Genomic DNA, 24,801 nt, shown 5'->3' on the forward strand with positions numbered 1-24,801 from the left:
TTGAGGGCAAGAACTGGATTACCACACTATCCTCAGTTACAAAAGCTTGCACCTTATATTCATTTATTCAAAGGAGGAAAGGTGCTTAAGTATGGACCGTGCTTCTTGCTAGAAAGACAAATTCACAGGCCACTGGAGGAAGATAAAAAATAATAACAAATAAGAGCAAAAGAAGACTCTAATAGGGAGATAGGAAGTGTGACCATGGAGATATAGAAAAAAGGCATCTTAGGAGATTTTTAAAAGACTGTAAAATCAAAGACAAAAGAAAAGTCAAATGGGCAATTTCTAAGGCTAAAGGTGAGAGTGTAAACTGTTACAATGTTTTTTCTGACAAATTTTGCAATATGCATCAAAATCCCTAAAAACACAGCATGGCTAAATCTTGCTGGAGACAGGGCATGGCCACAGAGTCACTCCCGTGGCTGGTCCTTCTGCAGGAAGCTCCTATGAGAACACACAGAAAAGACGAGTTTCAACAATAGCGTAGCTCAGCTCATATATTTTCGAGATTTTTACTAAGTTTCTGACAATGACCAATTGTTTTGGTCCTTCTCTCTGCTGAATTATATTTACATACATTATAAAATATATCTAATCTTTGACTAGTGAATTGCACTTCCAGAAATTTAACTATAAGCTAAAGCTGTTGCCATTGTATAATATAGTTTTTAAAATGGTAAAAATTATACACGTTCAAAATGAAGGAATTATTTAAAAGAATTTCATACATCACACATGGAACACCTTGTTATTTTAATAAGGATGTTTGGAATGATTAATTACATGAAAGAGATCTAAAATGTATCATCACTGGACAAAAAGAATTTTAAAACTATATGATATATAAAGAGCAGATGGTGTGGGCATTACTTACATCTTTAGAAGAATCAGACATCCTACCTTGAAAAGACAGGTGGAGATTTTAAGTTGAATATCAGTAGAGAAGAAAAAATTCTTTTCGAAAACTTTGGTTTCTGCAAGGCATTCCTAAAGAGATCCCAGTGACTTAAGCAAAGAAAACATTTACCTGAACTCTGAACCTTCAAGAAAACAGAATCTACCTAACACCTGCTATAACTCAAGCAAGACAGTGGGAGGTGCTGAGAAGCCGAGGCGGAGAGAACGCGCATGTAGACTACGGGAACCGCGGCTCAGAAGGTATGAGGAGAGAAGGCCACTCTCGCCGGGCTGCAAGGGTGTATTATTTTGGTCATTCAAAGAGCTGATCTTCACTCCCTAAATGAAATCAGATTGGTGTCTAGCTTAAGTAATGAGCTCCCAAAGGAGTGAAAAGACCCCTTTCCAAGGAAGAATTCAGGGAAAAAAAATGCTTAATAAATTGCTGCTGAAACTTGAAAAAGAAGAGAGAAAACAGATGGTCATAGAGTTTTGTGAAACAAAGTCAAGTACATCTTCAGCGTGCTATTTGATCATTTATAAAGCACATGTAAGTCACAATCACAATGCTGGGCAAAATAAGTTATGTTACGTTACTACACTCACTCTACAGTTTTATTTAAAAGAGAACATAGTATCAGTTGGGATTTTGAGGGTAACCTGGAACTTTAGCCCCTGGAAAGCCTGAGGAATTCATATGGTTAGACAACCTTGGATTCTGAATCTTTCTACAGCCATGCCTAATCACCAGATAGCTACAGATTTACTTTATTCTTTTGCCCTTGTTCTAAAAAAAAAAAAATAATAAGATATTTATGACAAACTCTAATAGCGGATGAAAGAGCAGCAAGATCAATAGGTTAATATTTACAAACTACAATTCAGGTGACAAAAAGGATGCAAACGCATAAAATAAACATTATGCTATGATAGGCTAGTCATTACAATAGACTATTGATCACAAAAAAATTACTTTTCTCCAGGGTAACACCTTTCATTTGTTCTGTAGGTTGTGTGTGGTACGTTAGTCTCAGATAGATATTATGTAATAGCAATAACTATCATTTAATAACCTCAAGACTGATGTGGAGATGTGGAGAGCAGACGTCTCAATATGCTTTCTTTTTATTTTCTTAAAGATTGGCACCTGAGCTAACATCTGTTGACAATCTTCTTTTTTTTTTCCTTCTTCTTTTCCCCAAAGCCCCCCAGTACATAGTTGCATATCGTAGTTGTGAGCACCTCTGGTTGTGCTGTGTGGGACGCTGCCTCAGCACGGCCTGATGAGCAGTGCTAGGTCTGCGCACAGGATCCGAACTAGCGAAACCCCAGGCCACGGAAGCAGAGCGTGAGAACCTAACCACTAGGCCGTGGGGACGGCCCTCAATACGCTTTCTATAGGGAATTTTTTATATTAAGATTTTGTACCCAAAATATGAAAGAAAGAAAACTTTTCACAATGCTCTGTCAGATAAAGCTAAGTATATACTAAGATGGCATAATAAACTCTCCTATTCTAGCTTTTCATTAGAAACTTTATAAATAAAATGTATTTTGAAAATTTAAAAAAAACCTGTATGATCACTTTAGTGAAAGCATACTTATTTATTTAGGCATAGAAAATATCTGGAATGACACGCACCAAAATTGTAACAATATTTTATTTACATATGGGGGAATATGGCTGATTTTTATCTAGGTCATTTTGATTACCTATATATCCAAATTCTCTGCCATAAGCATGACCTGCTTTCAGAATTAAAATAGTTAAAGAAAAAGAGTTCAAATAAAGTGGTTAGAAACAATATGAATAAAAACCCACTTTGTGGAAAGCAGGGAGAAGAATTTTAAAATAGAAAATACAAATACAATTATAAATGAGAGTTTCAAAAATGTCCTTACATTTGGACCCAAGAGTCTAATAATGTCTCCTAGGGAAATAATCCTAAAGGTGGACAAATATTATGCAAAGTATGTTTATTGAATTATTTTTTGTTATATATTTAAAAGATCCTTAAGTATTGAGGAGAATGCGTAAGTAAATTATGGTTCCATCACTTAATGAAATGTGATCCAGCCACTGCACATGATGTTTATCAGGGCTGACTGATGACATATGGAAATGATAGGAAATCAAACAGTGAGTTTAGTCTCAACTGTGTAAAGAACAGAGTTCATGAGAAAGCAGCACAGGGAAGACGGTCAACAATAGCAGTGTTTGCCTGTGGAGGGTGGGACTGCCAGAGTTTTCTCGTGGCTTCCTGTATGTTTGCTTCACTTCTTCACAATATCCTCTCCTCCCCGAAGTTTCCACAACAGGGATATATTAAATTGAGTAGCATAAAGAAATATTGTTAACAAGTGGAAAGAAAAATTCATGAGGCAAAAGCACAGAAAAACAAAACACTGCAGGTTCACATTCAGATCTGGAGAGGGAAGTTTGGGAAGGCATTTGAAAAGTTCAACCTGACAAGTAAAATTATCCATGTCCCATGTGTGCACGACCTTGTGAAAAGTGCCGAGGACTTCCTGAGGGTCTGACCGCCCTCCCCCGGGCTTCTGCACGAGGAAGGAAAAGAACGCACCTGAGCAGCAAGGCTGGGAGAGGCTCGGCGAACTCGAAGCCGCTGCACCAGACAGGTTACAATGCACAACCCACAAAATGATGCCCATCCAGCAAAGGCTCCCTGGCTTCCTGTGCTTCTGCCAGGCTGGTATTTTCACAGAAATCTCTTTTAAGATAGAAGTAATTTTTTTCTGACATGTAAACTGAATGACAACAAAAAACTGTTATATAAGCAGCAGTGGCGGGCAGAAAGGACAGAGCTGTCGACCACTCAGGGTAAAGATGTGCTCTGCCAGGCTTAGGGGGACCAGAGAATGACCCAGAGCCAGAAGCCACCATGCAGGGCGGCTCCCTGCAGGACCAGGAGCTTAGAAGAGGGGCCCCCTTGGTAACCAGCAGCCTTATGCAGATACTCAGACCCAGCACTAAAAATAGGACAGTACTATATACACAGTGTTGAGTCACTAGGAAACACTAAAAATAGGACTATGCGGATGGCTTTTTGTAGGAAGAGTATCAATTTTGTTTCCTAGCTCTCACAAACAAATCGGAGAGTTCTGACGTTACAGGCCATTCAATTTTATCTTAGCATCTCTTTCTCTCCTGCTGGTAGATGGGCACACACACACACACACACACACATTTGTGCACACACACATAACACACATATACATGTACACACATAAACATGTATATCTATTACACACACTTTGCTCAGAAGAACCAACCTTCGGTATTCAACATAGTTCTCTAACAGTCCTCCCACCATTAGAAGTCCTGCAACATCCCCACGTGTACATACAGAAAAAAGACTGAAAGGATATACACCAAAAGGTCGTCTGTCTGTCCTACCACCAAAGTGAAGTCTTCAGCCTCAGCCACAAAATCTCCTAGTTTACAAATTATCAAATATCATCCAAACAGCCCAGCACACAATCTTTCACAGCATCACCAAAGGAGCATTTTCTTCACACTCTTCAGCTCTCCACTCCCTGCCTGTCACCCATGCTCCTGCTCCTCCTTCACAGTGAATTCCTGCTCATCCCTTTGTTGCTCCTCCAAGTCCTGCACGTCCAAACACCTCCAATGTCCCCTCCACATATCATGGGTTCCTCAAACAAATTATTTTTATTCCTTTTTGGCATTTCAAGGGCACTGTCTACTCTATTTGAATTTTTCTCATAGTTTACATCAACCACTACCTGGCATTACAGAGACACATACACACACACACACACACACACACACACACACACGTCTCCCTTCTTGAATGATAGAATCATTAATTGGTCCCTTCATTAATTCATTCAACACACACTAACCATACGCCTATTGGATGCTAGGAATTGTGCTAGGCATGAGGGATGCAACTGCGTGCAAAACAGACAAGGGCCCATCCCTCTGGGGGGCATCAGGCTAGTAAGCAGGTAATAACAATGAGGGTGACAGGTGCTGAAACAGAAGGTCCAGGAGCTCCCAGCAGACTCATTTTTTATAGTCTAAGAATGTAACACATCCCACCAGAATTAACAACAGGACTGAGAACTAGAGAAGAGGGAGAGGAGAGTTCAAGCAGAGGTGACAGCACACATGGAAGTCCAGACAGACAAGGTGTTCATTGGGCAATAAGTTCCCTGAAGATCTTGGCTTATGCACGATTCATCTTTGTGCCTACAAGTTTATTTGCACAATGCTTCAAATATAATAAGTGCTCACGAATATTGGTTACATGAAAAAATGAATCAATTCATTAGTCTCTTATTTTTCCTCTGGATTTAACTCCAACATGACCGTATTCTGTTGCCTGATGCATTATTATCAGGTACTCTACAGCTGACAATGGGGTGCCATCTCTCAGTGATCTACTTAGATCAGACAGCTGAAATCCACAGCCACCCCCTCTCCCACGACTGGGACACCTATTCTGGGCGCTCAGCCACACCTAGCCAGCTGGAGGCAGGGCTCCCTTCCACATGCAGCAGTTGCCTGACTTCGCAGTGCACTCTCAAGTAAGGGAGGAATGTGCCTTTTCCCACAGCTTTCCTATCTGCAAGGGCTGGCACGGCCTTCTCCTAAGTGTACTCTCTGTGGTGGATCCCCCAGACCAGCAGCCAAACTGCAGGGGTCTCCCTCTTCCTGTGCCCCATGCTCTAGCCCACCTCCTTTTCCCCAGGCTCATGAGTGACAGGGAATGGCTGCAGTGGGAATGTGCAAGAGTCTTCCAGGGAGCTAAGAAGGAACATATGTGACATCTCTGGTAAATTATATAAAAGGGCTGGATGGTCGAAAGAAGCAAACTCAAAATTGCTAACACCGGGCTCCATGAACAATGGGAGACAGAGAATTAAGGCCAATTTCTGGATTTCCATGGAGTAAGGAAGATGGAATTCAGGACCCTGGTCATCAGAGCGATTGCTTTCCTTCATTACTTTGTTTTGGCCACAGAGCAAGCTGAGCATCAGTGTGGTAAAGAGAAGGCATCCCTGAGGGGAAAAGGCTCCCAGTCAAGAGGAAGAAGAGGACAGGGGCAAAGAAGACTCAGCACAAAATCAATGAAACTCAAATCACTGGACAACATTGAGAGAGCAGGCACAGGTCAAAGAAGTAGAGAAGGGAAACAAGGCCTCCGTGTTGACCTGAATTGAATCTACAGAGAGTGAGACCTTTCATCCAGCATTTTCATTTTCCTTTACATAGCAAGAGAGCACAGCCCAGAGGCTGAGTTGGAGGCTGGAATCATGCAGAAATGGTGCCAAATGCTGGCGCTGCCACCTGCTGGCCCTGAGTATTTGGGAAGGTTTTCTAGGACTCTGGAAAACTAGAAGCAACACTATTTTCAAAAACAAGTAAGCGCCATTCTTCTCTTTACCCCCAGACAAGGATGTGGCCTTGCTCCTGCTGGGTTTGCTTTGAGAACCAGCAAAGTCAACGGTCTTTTCTTGTTCCTTTAAGGGGAAGCAAGCAGATGGTTGGTGTACAGACTTCATTCGTGGTGGTGTCATCCTAAGAATGCAAAGGCCACAGTGAGACAAGCATTTGGCAGGTTTCTCAACCCTGGTGGGACTCTACGGGAGGGGAGAGTGTCCTGGCTTTGCATCCCCACTTCAGGCACCTGGAGGCCTAAAAAAGAGCCGTGCCAAGATGTGCTATCTTCATCTATTTCACCACCTTGCTGCCATTGCAGTCTATACCTTTGGTTAAACAACTCAAGAAGTGACATTAAGTCTGCAAGTGTGTCCTTGTGCTGCCCAAACAATGCAGTCCCTTTGGGCAGGTTTTTAACCTCTTACAGCTGAAAAGCCTCATTTTCTTCATCTCAGAAATAGGAATAATAGCAGCTGTGCCTGGTGCCTTGTAGAGATGAAATGAGATACTGCATGGCAGCCATTTGGCCCAGGTCCCAAGAAGCACTCAAAATGTTGCGGCTGGTGGGGGCTGCTGCTGTGGCTGTTTCGTTACTGATATAAAACCAATGGAAACCCCACTGGGCCACCTGAAATTTATATATTCTCAGCAGGCTTTTCAATTTGGTAAACATTTAAAGAGGAAGGGCAAGAATAATAAGAAAGCAAAGGGTTAGCAATATCCATTACCCTTTTAACTATGTTGTCTCCAGAACCATCTCAGGATTGTGCGTCATTTCTCACTGGGAAGTCTGTAGGTTTGCAAGAGTTCAAGGAGAATTCCTCCTGCTCCCCTTTCTCTCCTTTTTGGAATGAACAAGTACAGGAAGCATGTGATGATGCCAGTGCCGGGACAGCTCTTATATAACCACGTTATTCTCAAATCGGTTCTTGTCCCTTCCCATTGGAAAGGTTTTGACAGTCTTCCTACACATACAAAATGCCATCCCCAGAATTAGAATCCCACGCCATGAAGCCAGCTCTCGGTGTATAAATTACTTCCTCCCAGACACGAAACAGGTCTGGATGTCGTGCTCACACCTCCTCTCCTGAGGTCACCTCACATGGAATTCAGAACTATGAGACACATTGACAAATGGTGACCATTTGGAAAAAGGAAAAGAAAAAAAAAAGTCTCAGGAAAGAGGATAAAAATAGAAGGCATGATAACTCTTGTGTTGCTGTTCAACGGCTGTCAAAAGCAGGGTCAACAGCAAGCAGGAGACTGCATCCTGGGTCTCTAACTGTCCATTGCTTCGCCCTCTTGCCTGCACCCCAGAAGAGCCAGCACTGTTCTCAGGGGTGCCTTGATACAATCCTACCAGGGGCAAAATTACCAGGCCAGGCAACGATAGCAAAGCATAATGGAAGAAGCGCTGGATGTTTACAGCAACCCATCACAGGGTCCAGAACCCCATACCTGCTCATCCTATTCTAGACACTAATCCAGTGCTCTGGTTCTAGCACTGTCCAGCCTAGGTCCAAGCCACCCTAAAGGGTTATCCTAGATGGAGTCAGCCAATTGAAGTGCTTCCTGTTGTGGATAGCAGAAATCCTTCGATTTATGTTGTGATTTTGAGCTCTCCCTTCTTTTGAAAATTCTCACAGGAGCAGACCCTAAGACAGACTGGATCCATAAGGACATACTTAGCAATGGGCCTGCGTGCTACCTCCTGAGTAGCAGAAGGCAGAGGAAAAGGAACCACTTTGTCATTGAAGAGGCTCTTGGCAGGGTATGAAATTCCTGCCTGCTAAGCACTCTTATGAGAATTCTCTAGAATTCAAGGACCTTGGGACATGTCACCCTCAGGATTAGCTTCACTTTCGAAGCTACATATTTCTACTCCCTGCCCCAGCTGGTTATGGTCAGCTGGAGAACTGTCCCCGTCGTCCAGGGGGAGATGCAGATCCCAGACTCACTATGGCCATCAGATCCCAATGGTAATACCAATAATTAGAATTTATTAAAATTTTCTCAGTGTCAGGCAGGTTTCTAAGAAGTTAACATCTATTAATTCATTGATCTCCATAACAAGTTTAGGTAGGAACTATTACCACTCCTATCTTACTAATGAAGATACTGAGGTACAGAAAGGTTAGGTAAATTGTCCAAGGTCACACAGATGATGAGCAAGGAGCTGGGATGCAAAACCAGGCAGTCTGACCCCAGAGGCTGTGCTCATAAAAGCAGTGGTATGTAGTCTCAAATAAAACTGACTTGTTTATATGTCACTAAGCCCGCATCCCCTATGCATCATCCTCGCACCTGGTGGATGGTGCCCTTTGGCTTCAAGGTTCCATGTACAAAGAAAGGATGCCAAGAAAGTGTGCACGATATTCTAAGAGGTTAGTGACTAACACTTTAATAAAGTTGCCTCCTTCTGCCACAGCCATGTTCTAAAGAGGACAACGTTCTTGTGGGTTTTAAGCTCAAAATGGAAGGTGGAAGGTTTTGGCTGGGGTAGGGTTCTTCTAAATCTTTTTTTAAATTACCCCTCTCTGAAGGCTAAGTACCCTACCTTCTCAAGCACATCAGAACTGCTCTTCGCGAAAACGTCCTCAGCCTGGAGAATAATACACATGCCTTTGTTTGGAGCGCCCCCTAGTGATCAAAAAACAGATTGAGCTCTAGCGGGAGATAAATGTCCCTCCTCAGGCGCAATGATCTGGGATGAGACGAAAAGGAGCTGCGAAAACCAGGAGAAGGAGGAACCTGTCTCCTCATTTCGTTTTCAATAGCCGTCTCTGAGAAATTTTGCCTAGAGCTAAAATTAATTATAGTAAAAAAACACAAGAGAAGAACGAAGCTCAAATATTGTCATGGCGATGAATTAGAGTTCATTTGTTATTCTTTAAAGTTTTCCTTTAAAATATTTCCTTTAAAAATATCAAAACATTTCGAAAGTACAGTTAACCATGTGTCCCTTGTGGAGGAGTAAGGACTGATGTACTTTTCATCATCTTTAGACGCCTCTTTAGACGGCGTCCACCGCAGCTTAATGCTGCATCTTGGTGGGCTGATGCTGAGAGAGGATTATTCCCAGCTCCCGCTACTCCTCCGCCCCCCTCCCGCTTCTAGGGGAAGGGGACGGGGAGTGACACATAAAATCCCCCAACAGAGGGACATAGCAGTGACAACACATGCCCTGCCGCAAGAGCTGGGCAGGGGAGAATGGGTCTGACTCCGACCTCTGACCGGCAGGGAGAGCGCATGTTGGGGTTGCCCCTGCAAGTCACACTGCACCAGTTATGACTGTCCTTTCCCACTCCAGCCGGAGGGCAGAGCAGGATCAGGGCAGAAAAGATCTGCACGTATTCTACGTGGACCTTCTTGAAGTCTGTCTGCGGCACTAGGAAGTATGATGAGGCTAACCTGAGGTGGAGGCTGCGGATACCAACATGAAGAGCCCAGCTGGCAGCAGCTCTGGCCCGAGGATTTGCTCTGCTCCGGTCAATGATGGGAACTAAAACCCGATATCTGATCTTCTTGGTTCTACCAGAGATCTTTCCAAAGCTAGCTTTCCCTTTACTCCATCTGCGGCCACAACCTGAACAAAGCTATGGTCTCTGCCCTTAAAATCAAACTGTCTTCGTCTCCAGTGCATGCCATGCTCTCTATCATCGAACCAAAAACATCTAATAAAGACAGTGCAGAGCCCACGCTGCACATGTTAGGACAAAACATTGCGGTCTTCTCTTCACTTCTAGGGAAGGAGTCACCTGAAAGACATGATTCTCCTCTCAATCAAGCAAGGGAACACAACTGCCTACAAGTTTTTGCCCGAACTGTTAGCAGCCTCCTAGAATGCTCTCCTTTGGAAGCCTTCTCTTTCAGAATCGTCCTTGCTATCTGCTGGAGTGAGGATAGGAAAGGCAGAGATAAAGGGAAAAAAGATGTCCAAGAGGCTGAAGGACCCCTACCACTAAGACAGAAGTCTCAAAGACACCTCTCAAGATATAACTCCAGAAGTGACTATGTAAAAGAAAAAGTTGAAAAATTATTCTATAAGATTCTACTCACCTAATAAATACATATCAAGAATCAGCTCAAACTTCCCAAGACAGGCTTCATCCCCCATCCCAACAATGCTGGCTCACTCTGACCCCATTTACCACTCCTACTCATCCATGTATTGCTGTGACACGTTTTAATTATTTATATATATGTTTAAACCCTAAAGCACATTATTATTATTGTTTCTATAGTCAATATTCATTTAGATTTTCCATTTCCAGAGCATTCTTTCCTGCATTTCTATGTTAAGACATAAGGAAATACTAGATGTAGGGATAGTTGTGCCCCATGTAAAAGGCTTTCATGACAGCCTAAGGAAAAATAATTGGGCATGAGAGTCAGGAGATGTGGGTACCAGATAAAAGCTCACCTGCCATGAACAGCAGGCGAATCTCACTTAACAAGGAGGCAAGCTGGGCATCTTAGAATGTTCCTACTCTCTGCAGGGCCTGGATGAAGGCTACAGAGACCCCCTGAGGAAATCCTAAGGCCCCCTGTCTTGGTCCTACAACTTCACATTCTGCAGGCTGATAAGCAGAGCTGGAACGTAACTGGGCGTCCCAGTGGCTGGTCATCTGAGTTTGGGGGGCGGAGCGAGGAGACTGGCTGGGAGTCGGTGCTGTGGTTTTGTGCCATCTGGTGGCTGACTCTGCTCCAGCTTCACTAATGACTGGAATCTCCCCGCTAGTTACACCCAGATGGAGCAAGACTAGAAGTGATCAGGACTGGGGCTTTGCTGCACTTAAAATGGAAAAAGGGAGTGTCTGATCAGAATGAACCAGAGCACAGCAGCAACGAGGCAGAATATAGAAGATCTAGTTCCGGGGAACAGGCACAGGCAGTATCTGCCCGGGAGTTCATCCTGACTGAACCATGCAGGAGTCTCAGTCACTGGTAATCTCTTCACCAACATCCCCCAAGGGTCCCTCAGGTGGAAGAGATCGGCTGGGGCTGGGTGGACTGGCTAGGACTGGCCAGAGCTTCCTGCAGGGCACCCCAGCCTGCACTGAGACCTCCTGAATGCTGTGTGGCTAGGACTCGGAGAATTTCAGTTAGGTTCCTTCCGAGCCTCTGGTCACAAGATTTTTGTCAAACAATCGACACATAATCTTGTTTCACATATATTTCTGTTTAAAGGCACCTGATTTAATATATACTGTTGATTCATTAACACTGAGCTCACAGCAACAGCGCGGTAACTCATGCCTGAACTAAGTTTGCCTAACACACGTGTTTTCTCCGTAAGGCACATCACGGCCTCGTGCACTTAGGAACACCAGCCAGCGCTTCAGCGCTACACCTGGGGGCCTTTTTAAACAACAAAACTACCAGCACAAAATCTTGAAAAAGTGGTCCTGACTGAACCACGAAAAGAACACTTATTTACAACCTGAGAGCTGAAACAAGAAGGCGGAGGATGGCCTGGTTGCACCTCATGTGCCTGTTGAGCAACTCAAAATTTTTGCCCCTATGTGCATGTCTGCAAACGACTATGAAAGCACCATGACGATTGATTTGGGGTTACACATAAATCTTAGTGAATAAATGAATTTGCAAATATAGAATCCATGAATAATGAAGACTGACTGTATATTTCAAGCCCCTGTGAATTTAAAATTCTCTATAATCTATACCTTACTTGCAAAGCCAATTCTACTTCTCTTTCTCCATGAGACATAAACATTGGCTGTGACAGATTATTTGCAGTTTCCCAAGCACACATTGTTCTTTCATCTTTAACTGTTACTGTGAACCATACATTTTCTCTCCATCCTCTTGGGACAACTTACAACTCTCACATTCCCCCATCACTGTCTGTCACCGTGTCATGGGGCACTGGGTGATGTTCCAATAATAATATTAACAGTAATTGTAATATCATCAAAATAGCATCTAAATTCATGGTCTGCTTACTATGTGCCAGGCACTGTTCTGTATGATTTATAAGTGTCTACTAATTTAATCCACACAACAATCCTATTGATAGAGACAACTATTACGCCCCATTTTAAACATAAGAAAACTGAGACATGAAAATGTCAAGTAACTTGACCAAGTCACTGAACCTGTGAGGGGGACAGTCAGGAATCACCCCTAGGCAACCTGAATACAGAGCCAAACCTTAATCCCAATGTCACACTCTCACAGTAATTGTTGAACTCTAGTAGCATGTAGACCAAGATGTTTTCTTCTGCGGTATGGGAACAGGGATGGGGATGGAGACGGAGGGAGAGATATATAAATACATATCTCACCTCATTCCCTGACATCTGTATTTGAGAAAATATGTATTAAAATGACACCAAGCACTGCATATGTAATATGCATGATTATACTTGCATAACTATGCATAATTATATTACCCAAGAAAATAGAAAATCCTCTAAAAATGTGAACATGAATCTGTATTAATCATTTTTTTTATTTTTTGCATTTTCTGATGTTTTGTGATCCTGAGTCCTTGCTGACATTGGGGGGACTGCCCTTCCCAGGGTTAGCTCGTTCCGAGAGAGAGAAAGTATGGTTTCACATGCAAACCAATCAATCCCAATAATGAACCCCAGCAATCTCCTTTATCAGGTTTTGCACTCTGGGCCACTATCCCCCTGCCCCAATCACCACAGGGCCAGGTACCAGACCCCTAGGGACAGCTCCTATGCCCCAGAGCCACTAAAATGATTCAAACTAAGCTGCTTACCCTGCCTTGCCTTGCCTTTCCCGTGAAAGCCACAATGTTTTCTTTTGCCCATGTTTTCCCCTCACTCCCTCTGCCTCCTGACTGACCTTGGTGGTTCCCCATGTGGCCCTGTGCAGTGTGACATGCTCCCTGTCTTGGTAACGATGAGTAATAAACTATCTTTTCAATAGCAGTCATCTCCAGATGAGGTGCTGGCCTCACCAAACTTGAAGACAATCAAACCTACTTTGTAAAAGAGAATCTTAATTCTAAAATAATGTTTTTCCCATTACTTTTTTCCACCTTCACATTTTAGTCATTTTTTAAAGACAATCTGAAAATGTTAAGGGAAATGCTTATCCAAACTTTTCATATTAAAGCACATTATATTGTTCAGAAACAGTTTCTTCTAAAAATGAGTTTATTTTAGCCCAAGTCAAGCTAAAAGAAAGGAAAAAAAGGCAACCGGGGGAAAAAAAGCCTTTTCCAAAGTTAACATCTGCCTTGGTTCAAGAGGGATCAGAAAAATGAACCACAAACATCTCCTTTTTAATGCTTGCCCAATAGACAGGACAAAAGTAAAATTCACAAATAGAGAAGCTATCAATTTGACATCAAGACAGACAAATTCTGAAGGGTCAGTGGCCAGGAACACAACTCTTCTCGGAGTATTAAAACCATTTTGCACAGTTCTTGGTCATTATAATCAACAGGGTATGGTTCGTATACAGGCATTTCCCCTGTTTTCAAAACAAAGTCATTTTAAAATGAGGATCTGCCCTCTATTACCTTGAGAAATACATGAGCCCTTCCTCAGAGGTTCCAGTAAGAATAGTATTGTCCCAGACAAGCCTGACCCCTCCTCCCCCAGGGGACCTACAAAGGCATGTCCATTTTGAAACCAGAGAATCATTGACTCAGAGATCTTAGAAGATTAAGCCGCTTTGTTTTAAGAGCAGGTGCTTTTCTGTGTTATGATTAACCATACAAACCATTAAGCCACTTTAGATTGAGATTTCAGAATTATTTCATCAGAAAAATCTGCTCTGTTGGGATGCTGTGCTGAGAAGGAATGTGAGGCCCATCTGCCTCCTCAAAGGTGCTGCACTTTATTATCCTTTAACAAACCGTCCTCCCTGCCTTGTTGGAGCAACGGCCTCTTCAACTTTGGAAAACTTAAAAAGCTGCCTATGATTTCCATGATACATGCTCTCGAAAGAGCAAGGAAGGGAAGTTCCATTTCCTGGGTGTATATGCCATTCCAAGTGCTGTGCCGGTTACTAATATATGGTCTTGCAAGCTCTCAGCAACCTTGAAATAGAAGAGACCCTGCCCAGGTTCACAGCTGAGGAACGAACATCCCGATAGGTTAAATAACTGGCCGCCTGGCCCATGGCTTGTAAGTAGGAAAAAGGGAATTAAAATCTGGGCCCACTCGACTCCATACACATCATTTAACATTTCGCGGGCACTGCCTCCTTGGGAGACGTGAAATGAGAAATAGCAATCTTCACGGTATGAATTGAACTTTTCTTCAAGGAGATCCAAAAGATGATCCAAAATCTCAAATTGCTCCTGAAGGAGTTAACAGGAAGGAGTTTAGGAAGGCGTTAACAGGCAAGATCATTCCTCTTTTGGAAGCACAGAGAAAATTCTACACCAGGTCTGTTTACAGCATCTCGAGCTTTTGCAGCGAGACTTGAGGTACTTGGTCAGCTTTCAGCGTTTTTGCATGATGGTCTCTAGGTGGCGCAATGAGCGCGTGGTTCCCTTTACTGAGGCTTGTCTATTTCTGGCTCACTGGGCATTCAAAGTGAAAATCTCTGCTTGTCAAAGCCGTTGGATCATTTCTAGCATTTCGAACCACTACTAATAAGTTTTTCCAATTTCTCAACTCTCTGATGCAAGATCGTGGCCTGGGAGAAGTTTCAGAGGAAGGACTAAATTTGAAAACCTAAAAGAGAACCGTGGAAAAATAAAGGAAACCAACACTCTTTTGGTTATTCTCTGTTCGAAGTCTTCGCTTTTTCTAAAATGACTTTTCAAGTCCTTGGAGAGGAGGCCACAGAAGTGCTAAAGGCCTTAAAACTGCATAAAATTAACTTTCAATTTAAAAAAGTACACTGTTCTTCATAAAGTACTCACAAAGCAGAACCCTCAGCAGACACTGAAAACTGAGAGAGAGATATGCTCTAATACCAAACTATGTAAGGAATTAATAATCATGTCAAGACAGATGGAGCTACATTGAGAAAAACCACTCAGAGTCTGGCTCATGGAATACTCTGGTGATTTCACACAAGACCAGCGCATGAATAAAAAGGGAGATGCTTCACACCTCCCATCCTCATTATGTATGTGTACTATACCTGGAGACCTGTGATGACCTGAGTTCCACCAAGTGTTCATCCCCTAGTTTCCCTCTCTCCTCCATCCCTCTCACACATGGCCAGAAGGAGAAATGACACTGTACATTCTGGGATCCAAGTGCCCCTGACAAAAACCACTAGGATCTGGGGCAGAGACACAATGAGTCGCAGGAGTAGAACATGTAAAGAGCTAGAGTTTTGCATTTTCTATGTGGTTCAAAGGCACCAGAAATCCAGGTAGTAGCAGAAGGAGGAAGATGAAATGGCAGTAACTCGGCCATACCCTACACCCAGGTTCTCCACCAGGACAAATGGAATTAACTGGAAGCATTTTGAAATGTACATGCCTTGATCTCTTCCTGGGCCATTTGGATATGACTTCAGGGTAAGAGAGACTGAGTGATTTTGCAAAGCCTCCCAGGTGATTTGGATACACCTTGCTCAACACACAAAAGCAAAATCTGGAAGGAACTGGGGGTGAGGGAGAAGGTGAGCCCCATCCACACCGCCTCCACGAAATCCCAGGTGAACAGGCTCTGCCAACACGCAGGTGGGTGTGTGGGCCAGGGCTACCCAGGAGCCTCGATCATCAACACCTACCAAGTACAGAGACCTGTCACCTGGTCCATCAGTTGGGAAACTTTTTGTGAAAATTTTAAAAAAATAGATCCAACTAAAAGATCAAATGGAATGTCAAAGTCAAAATACGGAATATGATGGCATAAAAACGATGTCATCATACCTCTGCAAAGCAAATTGCAAAGCTGAATACAATGTCTGACAAGAATTCTTATTAGAAAAGACATGTCAAGATTATCACTACAAAAACAAGAACTTAGATTGTCAGTTTGGCTTTTTTATTTTTGAGTTTAAGAAACTCTATTGGAGAGGTTCAAAAAAACGGTGACTGATCCACTGCTGGTTAAAGTGGAAGTTACTCAATGTTTGTGGAGAGTAATTTGGTAATATCAAATTGCTATGGAAATGACAGTTCCACAAACTCATTCTAATAACGTGATCACAGACATGCATAAACCCTGGGCAGCCAAGATGTTCATGACAGACTTAATTGGTAAGTTTGAAACATTGAAACTTTCAGTAAAAGGGCTTGGTTAAATAAACTGTAGTACATCCAAATAACGAAAAGCTCCTCAGTAATGAAAAACAATACATGTTAACCGACGTGGAAACATTTTCAAAGACAATTCCCATGAAAAGACAAGGTTTCCCAAATAACACATAAAGCAAGTACCAAAATGTATAAATAGTAATGTGTGTGTGTGTGTGTGTGTATTCCAGGAAAGAGTATTGCAATTGTAAAATAATGCCTGGTGATTTCTAATCACTGAAGCCAAAATCTCATTTATGTCATTTATGATGGAGGTTAAAATGGAAACTCGATTTTACACCTGCAGAATTTGAGATTAATTAGCCCAAGGTCACACAGAAATATGATGATAAAGGCAGGAATGAAACGCAAGTAGAAACAAAAAGAACAGATTATATTCAGGACAAGCTGTGTTCTGATGTACAAACTGAAAAAAAAGAAAATCTAGGAGATTTAGCATTGGTCGCAAGACAAAACTTTTAGGAAAATATAAATTGCATAAATCTCATCATGATTAAATTTCAGGAGACTCTCAATTTGACTTTGATATGAAATCGATGTATGTAAGTAATCTAATCACTAACCCAATAATAAGATTCATTCCACAGTTGCCTTCATCCATTTAATTCAAATAGAACCTTAAGCATCTTCTGAAGTAGATTTAATGAAGTCTAGAAGTATTCCAGGCTAACTACTCTTGGTTACAGTTAATCAGAACTGCATAAACAAACTTAGTATTAGTCACACTTGTGCAAGTTATTCCATTTCACTGCAGCCAGAAGAGATTTTCATGTGATCCTGTTTAAACCAGCTAAACATCTGGAAAATGTGGAAACTATTCTGTAAGGCGCAAGAGGACCACACGCTCGGAGGAGACATCAGTTACGTGGCTGAGGTCAGACCCGAGGATGTTGGAAGGAGAGAGCTTACTGGAGATGGCTTACTTACAATGAAGCCAAGTTTTTTATAATCCCGCGTGTACATGGACTTGCGTTTCTCCATGCTGCCACTGCTGTTATTAGGTTCAGACTCTGCATCAAAAGCAATTCTTCGAAGTTCAAATATGATGTCCCTCTGAGCCTGAAGGCATTAAGGAGAAAAACAGAGGGAGTGAGCTGCTTTCATTGTGTGATATTACATATATTCCCTTCTTCCCCGGGGTCAAATGAATCACTGTATTCGGGCAAAAGGAAAACAGATAAAAGACAATCAATGTTCTACGTTACAGCTCTGCCTACTTTTCCTCCTCCTGCCACTCTCCCCGTTGGTCAGCCCTGGCTTCATTCCGTAATTATCCTCACAGCCAAGTCATCTGGAATACTCTGTCAATTGTCTAGTGAAGTTGTAAATGGAGCCCCAAATATAATGGGAGGCTTGTGATTGGAGAAGGCCAACCTGGAGAACCTGGGAGGACTGCACTGTCCAGACTAAGCGAGAGGCACACAAGGTTTATGAACAATATTCAAGTGACAAGGGATCCCTGACTCCACTAAGAAGTGACTTCATGAAACAAACCCTTAAAAATGGTTAAAATGGTAAATTTTATGTTATGCATATTTTACCACCATAAGAAAAATATATTTTAAATAAATAAAAGGAAGGATTTCCAAACAAGGAGGGCTGTTCCACATGAAGATGCATTGCCTTCTATCTCTGGAAATGGTAAGATGACAGAGTCATCTCTCTGGGAGAGACTTGGCCTTGCCATAAGTCCGGGGCACATTAGATGGCCTCTCAAAGCCTCTCCATCATTTTCAAACGCGTGGCCTAGCGCCATGAATGAAGTGCTACAGCAGTTACACACTTCACATGTGCAGTTCACATCTGTGATAGATCAGGCCCTCACGTGCCAATAATGAATGTTTTCCTTTCCAAAGCTGCAGCGCTGTTTAAGTTGAAAATGTGCTACAGCAGGGCTCCCAGCTGTTTCCTCTCTGTCCTCACACAGTAAAGTTCCCCAAAAGCCCTTGGATAGAGACATAACTTTTCATGCACAACTACCAGAGACCTAGAGAGAATTATAGCAAACAGCCAACTGACAAAATGCAAGCTCAGAAATCAGGTGTAACCTGGGACCCCCATCCCCGGCACTGATCACTGGAGAATGGAAATTACCTCCTCAACCTGCAGAATGAATCTCACACAAAGCTACCAAGTGGCCCTCGTTGTCTAGGAACTTGACTCCAAAACTGTTACCATTGTGGGTATTGGGGCCAAGGGCCAAGGTCTGTGGCCATGTGACATCAAGCTTTCTTATCCCATAAAGGAAGAATATGTGTGTGTTTGATGCATAATAAAAAAATTCATTTACTTTGTTCTCTAATCCTAGATTCACCTAAATTTTAAATCCGTTCCCCCAAGTTATGAGATGATACTAAGACAATGAAATCATCATCTAAAAACTCCTGGTTTGGGAGTAGCCAGAGAAAAGACTTTTGATGACACTTTCTCTCCCTCTTGTGCTTTTACTGCTGTCTAGTGAGCACTCACCTGGTCCTGGGGGTCCATCTTGGTCATCATCCTATCTTCCAGGAGGTTAAAGGTAAGCACTTGAAGCACATACAGCTGGTGTGCCATTTCATTGTTGATGGCCCGCTGAGCTCGGATGACATGCTGGCGAGATGGTTCACAAATGAAATTTAAAAAGAAAAGAAAGAAAAAGCAAACAACAAAAGTTAACCTCCATCCTTATGAAAGTAGAACCTCAGAAGTCTTCATCTGGAGGCACGAGGGGTGTAGGTTGGTGGGACCACCCTTCAGAAGAAACATGAGGACACAGGTGACTTTGGATCTTTCCTTTACATTCTAGGGCCCAGTAAGGTTCCTGATCTCTAGGCCAGAACCAGGAAAAGACCTACTGTGTGCAGGGGGAAGCGGAAAAGGGGAAGGCACTGGAAATGCACTGGTGAGTGCAGCCTATAAAACCTAAAGAGAAGGTGTGCCTGAAATGAGAGTATCTTGTAGAGAACCGTGGATTTCTACAACAGAAGCATTTCTTGCATCCAGTAGAGGAATAAACAGTGCATATGTATCACGAGCAATTTTGCCATTATCTTAATCTACAACTGTCTCTGACAGGTGATCCCACTTCTAAATGGGGAAAAGTTTTAGAAGCAACACACAAAAGCAAAGTGCCTATCAGGTTTGTAGTTAATTCACTGTGGAAACTATACAGGGACCATCACCACCACCACAATGCAGGGAGTGAATTCATATGCATTGTTTTACCCGCCTGTTAACAATTAAATGAAAAATAAAAGGACTCTTCCCAAAATGGAACAAACAGAAAAGGAGCGGCAGGAGACTAGATATGTGGGCCTTTGCCCCCAGTCAGAGCTGGGTCTGAAATGAGATTCGACACTTGGGCCTAACATACATCCTCTTTGGCAGAGACCATGGTTGTGCCATAAAAATGCCAAACAACCAGTCACTGTGGTGAGACAACCATTTAAATCAGTTATTTTGAATGTGCGAGACCCAACCATGCCTTGATGCCTGAAAGAACTTTCTCTAGGTGGCCCTCAACCCAGCATGCATCTGGACTCCACACTGGCTGTGATCGCCATGCTCAAATAGCCAATTAAAGAAAGAGGGATGGGGAGAAGAATAAAGAATAGAAGGAAGTGGCTGAACCGAAATTATGGGGAGTGGGAAGCTAGGCAATGGGATTGAGGGTGGAATAAAACCCCACATCCTTCAATCTTCAGAACACAACGTTAATTCATAGTATACTTTTAGTATCCAAAGTGTATGGGTACTAAAGTATATAGGTATCTATTTTATTAGCAACTCGAAAGTATCTGCACCCCAAGTTTTTGCCAAGAATACCAACCTTGAACTTCCATCCATGAAGGTCTCATAAAAGAAGTCCCACTGAAGCAAATTGATCTTTCAGACATAGTGGCTATAGTCATTCCACCCACCCCATCTCTGGGCATTCTAACTCTGACAGCCACACCAACAACAGGCTAAGACCGGAATTCAACATATCTAATCCTTCATCTCCTCACTCTCCTCCCCTTGCACAAACACCTTCACTGAACTACACATTAATATTGTAGCTTCCACTTCTATTGAGAGTCAGTATAAAGAATAACCATATTATAAATCCTTCTCCAATTTCTACAAAACCATTCTTGGACCTACAATCTATTAGAATGCTCTACCAACACCCATTTCAGATTCCAGTTCCAGGGGGAAAAATACGTCATCCCTGAAGAACTGGGGTACCTCTTTTATCAAACAATGAAAATTACATTCATATGGTTCCTCTTTATCCTTGACAGCCAGGAAGTTTAAAATCAAACTTGATGACAAATTGTAGTCGTTATTATTGGCTTTCGGTTCTAAAATATTTATTTTGCTTGCCCTTATAAGGTTTTTAATTTTTAATGGCCTCGTCGTATTGGAATGTGTGTGTGTATATGTGTGTAATTGTAAGCTTGGAGAATCACACAAGCAGAAATCATTTTTTTGGTAAGCAGGGGAATCAATCACATGCATTTCTTTCAGCCTTTGGTTAAAAGTCAAGTAGCAGATAAGGCCTCAGGAAATCTTGCTATTTGATTTATTTCTAAACATTCGCAACCTAACATGTAGGGCTTCTTTTCCACCAAGGTTTTGAGTTGTGTTCGCATTGCACTTCCTGAGTGGTTTCCTTGTACATCTTTCCTGCCTTTCTCTTGCAAAGGGACCCAGGAAAATGAGGGTCAAAATTTCAGGACTTCTCTCTGAGTCTGATCTGTTTCAAACTAGCTCCCTCATTAAAAACAGGGTCAGCTCATACTGGTGGATTTTTCAGTCCTGCAGCCCCTGATTTCCTAAAAGGCAAGGATGAAGCTATAGTAAGTCTAATAAACCTACCCACTGAGTGAATTCCAGCCTTTCCTGCCAGAAGGTCTTCCTCTCTAGAACACTTCCAGAGACTCCTCCCTCAATTCTATGAGGCCATTCCTGTGGGAAAGCCTTGTTTACTCCAGTTTTTTTTTTCCTCCTTGCTAGTTCCTACTGCTTCACCACAGAAGCAAGTCACAGAACAAACTACAAACTGAAGCCAAAAGAGGAGACAAATAAATACACCAGGCCATTCCTCCCCACCAAGTGTTCACAGCACAGAGGTACTCACTGTTAAAATGATGGAACGCAGTTGCTTCTGAGCCAAAATATTCGCCATCTCCTGTTGAAGAAAAACATACCCACACAAAAGCTTAGGTTAGAAAAGATGTATTTCAACATGGTCCAAAATGACTTTATCCTGGGGTGTACTTCGTAACTGGATATCAGCAGTATTTCTTATGAAATAACGGACTCAGACAGTAGTATTCAACTTACTGTTCGAATGTTCTGTTTAGATAACAAAGCCATGTCGAAATGCAAAGGAAGGAAATCTGGGACTTGTAAATTTCCTTTTTTTTTTTAGGAATTTCCTCCTTCCTGGAAAAGGTGAGTGCCGCATAAACATGAAACATTCCAGATGAAAGCAATGGCTCTCCATGAGAAAGGCTCATCGGCTTTTATTAGACTATATTGTGCCTTTAATTGGCAACAAATGCCTGCACTGAGGAGATTCCAATACTAGAGAACCAACATTTTAAAGATCTAAGTCTTCTAAAGACCATTTCATCTTCATCTGTGCAAAACCAAAGAGGGCATAGTAGACATCCAGGGCTTAGTCTATGCAAATGAACTGAGTAGAGTTTTAGCAAAGGACAAATATCTGGGCAGTTGCTAAGCTCTAGGGTCCACACTCAGTATTGCTAGGCCTCATTTCTGCAAGTTGTGCTTTGGTCTGCCCGACTGGCAGAGATTTGCAGGTGAATTTATTATGTGAAATGATTCATAGATGCCCTTTCTCAATATTGACAGACATTAAAGGAAAATTTAATCGTTGAGCACAATCTTGGTGCAAATATTCCAACGCAAAAATACTGCTCATATTCAGGAAGATACTTAAACGTTGTCTTTTGCTGGGGGTATTTATAATGCTGCTGCTCTTAATGAGAAGAGAGGAAAGAAACTAAGCCACGATTTAAAAACACACCCATGAATTCAATTAAGGTCACAAAAAACGCAGAAAGCAAGGAGAACCCAGAAGACAGGGAGGAAGGATGAGGGGACACACAGGCAGGGTTGGACAGGAGCAGAATGGGGCGCAGGGCCGGCTGTGTGCTGATGAAGGAAACGTGGGGACTTACAGTCAGAGGACAATCAAGGATGTCAACACTGCTCTCTACACCAACCTAACGGCGTCATGGCCACCACAGAAAGGAAAGCAAGCAGGAGAGAAGAAGGGATGGAAATTCAGAGGATCTGTTAGAGGTTATAGCTTTATTTTAACGCCCCTGCTGACCCACTGCATTGAAGAGAAAAGTGCATAAATACGCTAGTGTGATCCAAAAAAGCTAGATGGCATTAAAGTCAAAATCCAATATTAGGTCCTCTCCTAACCTCTTGAAAACAAGAGGGCAAAGACAGTGACACATTCGGAAACAAGTTAAATGGCAATCCAGAAAGAACTTGCCTTCCACGGTGCATAGAAAGCTGTGCTTTCTTCCCGATCAAAATAGAAAGGTCTCTTTTTTTTTTTTCCTGGACCAGATGAAAAACAAAAGGCTCAGAGGACCCTATAATTCTTTATTAATTTCTTTGCTTTTATTAAAATGAAATTATTGCTTAATTGACAAACCAAAAACAAGAAAAAATATTCTTTGTGCCCATATTAGCCTATTGATTTATAAAATTTTAAAATAGGTTAGAAGGGACAATATATTTCCAACATCTACTACAGCACTTATTGCACTTATCTGCTTATAGTACTTATCTTCTGCATAAGGCTATGGGCATCTCAGGGGCACAGAGACCAACCTTTTCATCTTTGTATTCCAAGCCTAGAGCACAATGCCTGGCACAGAGTAGACAATAAATATTTGCTAAAAGAATAAATGAACATTTTCTACTACCTTCCTAAGAGATAGGAGCTTGATCAGAGAGAAAAGAGAAAAATCCTTGTCCACATCATGGATTTTTTGTCCAGGACTAGGGGATGGTTTAAGTAAACTCTTGAATCCATAAAGAATATTTCATACCACTAAGATCAAATCAAAGTATAGAGAGAAATAAATATGGATCTATAAATACTGACATGAAAAGATGTCCACAAAATCTTGTTTAAAGGTAGTTTAAAAAAACCAGTGCATGTATGTGATCATGTCTGGTGAAAACATGATGTACATAGGAGAGTCTTTGCACAGAACAAAGTAGGAAGCAGGACTGTGAAAGTCACACACTGTGAGTCATTGCAGGGGTTCCCTCTCTCTGGGAATGCAATTCTACGAGTTTTAAAACTTCTTCATTTGGAATCCATACTTTCTGATTTTCCCACCAAATTGTACTAAAAAGGTTTTTTGTAATAATGCTTATCAAAATCATAAACATCTATAGAGAAATTTTGAAGGGATCTTGCCAACATGTTTGCCATGAGAATAGTAAAATAAATAACAGTGAGTAGTTGTAAGGAAAAGGATCCAGATAAGGGGGCTTACCAATGTGTTTGGCCCCAGGTTGGAAAGGAAATTTGAAATACAATTTTTTCTCTAGAGTATAATTTATCCGATGTCTTATGGCTTTAAAAGATAAACCAAAAAATAGGTGTTCCTGTAAATCCAATAAACAAATGTTTAGATTATGTTTTAACGTAATTGGAGTGAGAAAATGGACTTGGTGTCTTTCAGGCTTTGGGGAGTTCCTTACTAGGCAAATACAGGAGAATTCTGCAGGTGATGCCTCCTTGACTGGCATTCAATAGGATGCTTTGCAGACAAGAGCAAGGAGGAGGTTGGCATTCCAGCTCCAACTCTTAGCAGCTCAATAATCTGGTCAAGTTCTTTATTCCCCTTGATTCTCAATTTCCTCATTTGTAAAATGGAAATAATAAGGCTTTTTACTGATATGAGAATTAAATGAAATAAGACATAAAACACTGAGCCTGGTACATGGTAAACTCTCAAAAAATTATTACTGATGACAAGCTTTGGTAAATTTTCCTATTTGCCAAAAAAATTCAGAATTTTTAATTTTTCAGAACAAAAGCCAATAACAATTCACATTACATACAGCCACCCAGGTAATATCACCAATTAGCTTGATCTTTTGCTTTGCAGGCCTCCACTGACCTTCAGAAAATAACATCAAACTTTTCTTCACTATGAACTTGAAATTATTTATTTAGAGTTTAACTCTCTCTTAACTCATTGAAAAATTTTTT

At 41.9% G+C, this 24,801-nt stretch overlaps 1 protein-coding gene across 23 annotated transcripts in view; it reads right to left on the reverse strand.

The window, feature by feature from the left end:
- ELMO1 (engulfment and cell motility 1) overlaps positions 1-24,801 on the reverse strand; it is a 523,658-nt gene that overhangs the window by 305,503 nt on the left and 193,354 nt on the right. For 12 of the 23 annotated variants that reach the window (XM_008536086.2, XM_070616275.1, XM_070616278.1 and 9 more), the window contains 3 exons: positions 21,664-21,714; positions 19,029-19,151; positions 17,487-17,618 (listed from right to left, as the gene is read on the reverse strand). In XM_008536086.2, coding sequence (XP_008534308.1) covers positions 17,487-17,618; positions 19,029-19,151; positions 21,664-21,714 — 306 coding nt within the window. Of the gene's footprint in view, positions 1-17,486; positions 17,619-19,028; positions 19,152-21,663; positions 21,715-22,732; positions 22,778-24,801 lie in introns of all 23 variants that reach the window. The other 11 variants (XM_070616266.1, XM_070616267.1, XM_070616271.1 and 8 more) reach the window with 1 other exon arrangement.

Source organism: Equus przewalskii, chromosome 4 (assembly GCF_037783145.1).
Source record: "Equus przewalskii isolate Varuska chromosome 4, EquPr2, whole genome shotgun sequence".
NCBI classification, from domain to species: Eukaryota; Metazoa; Chordata; class Mammalia; order Perissodactyla; family Equidae; genus Equus; species Equus przewalskii.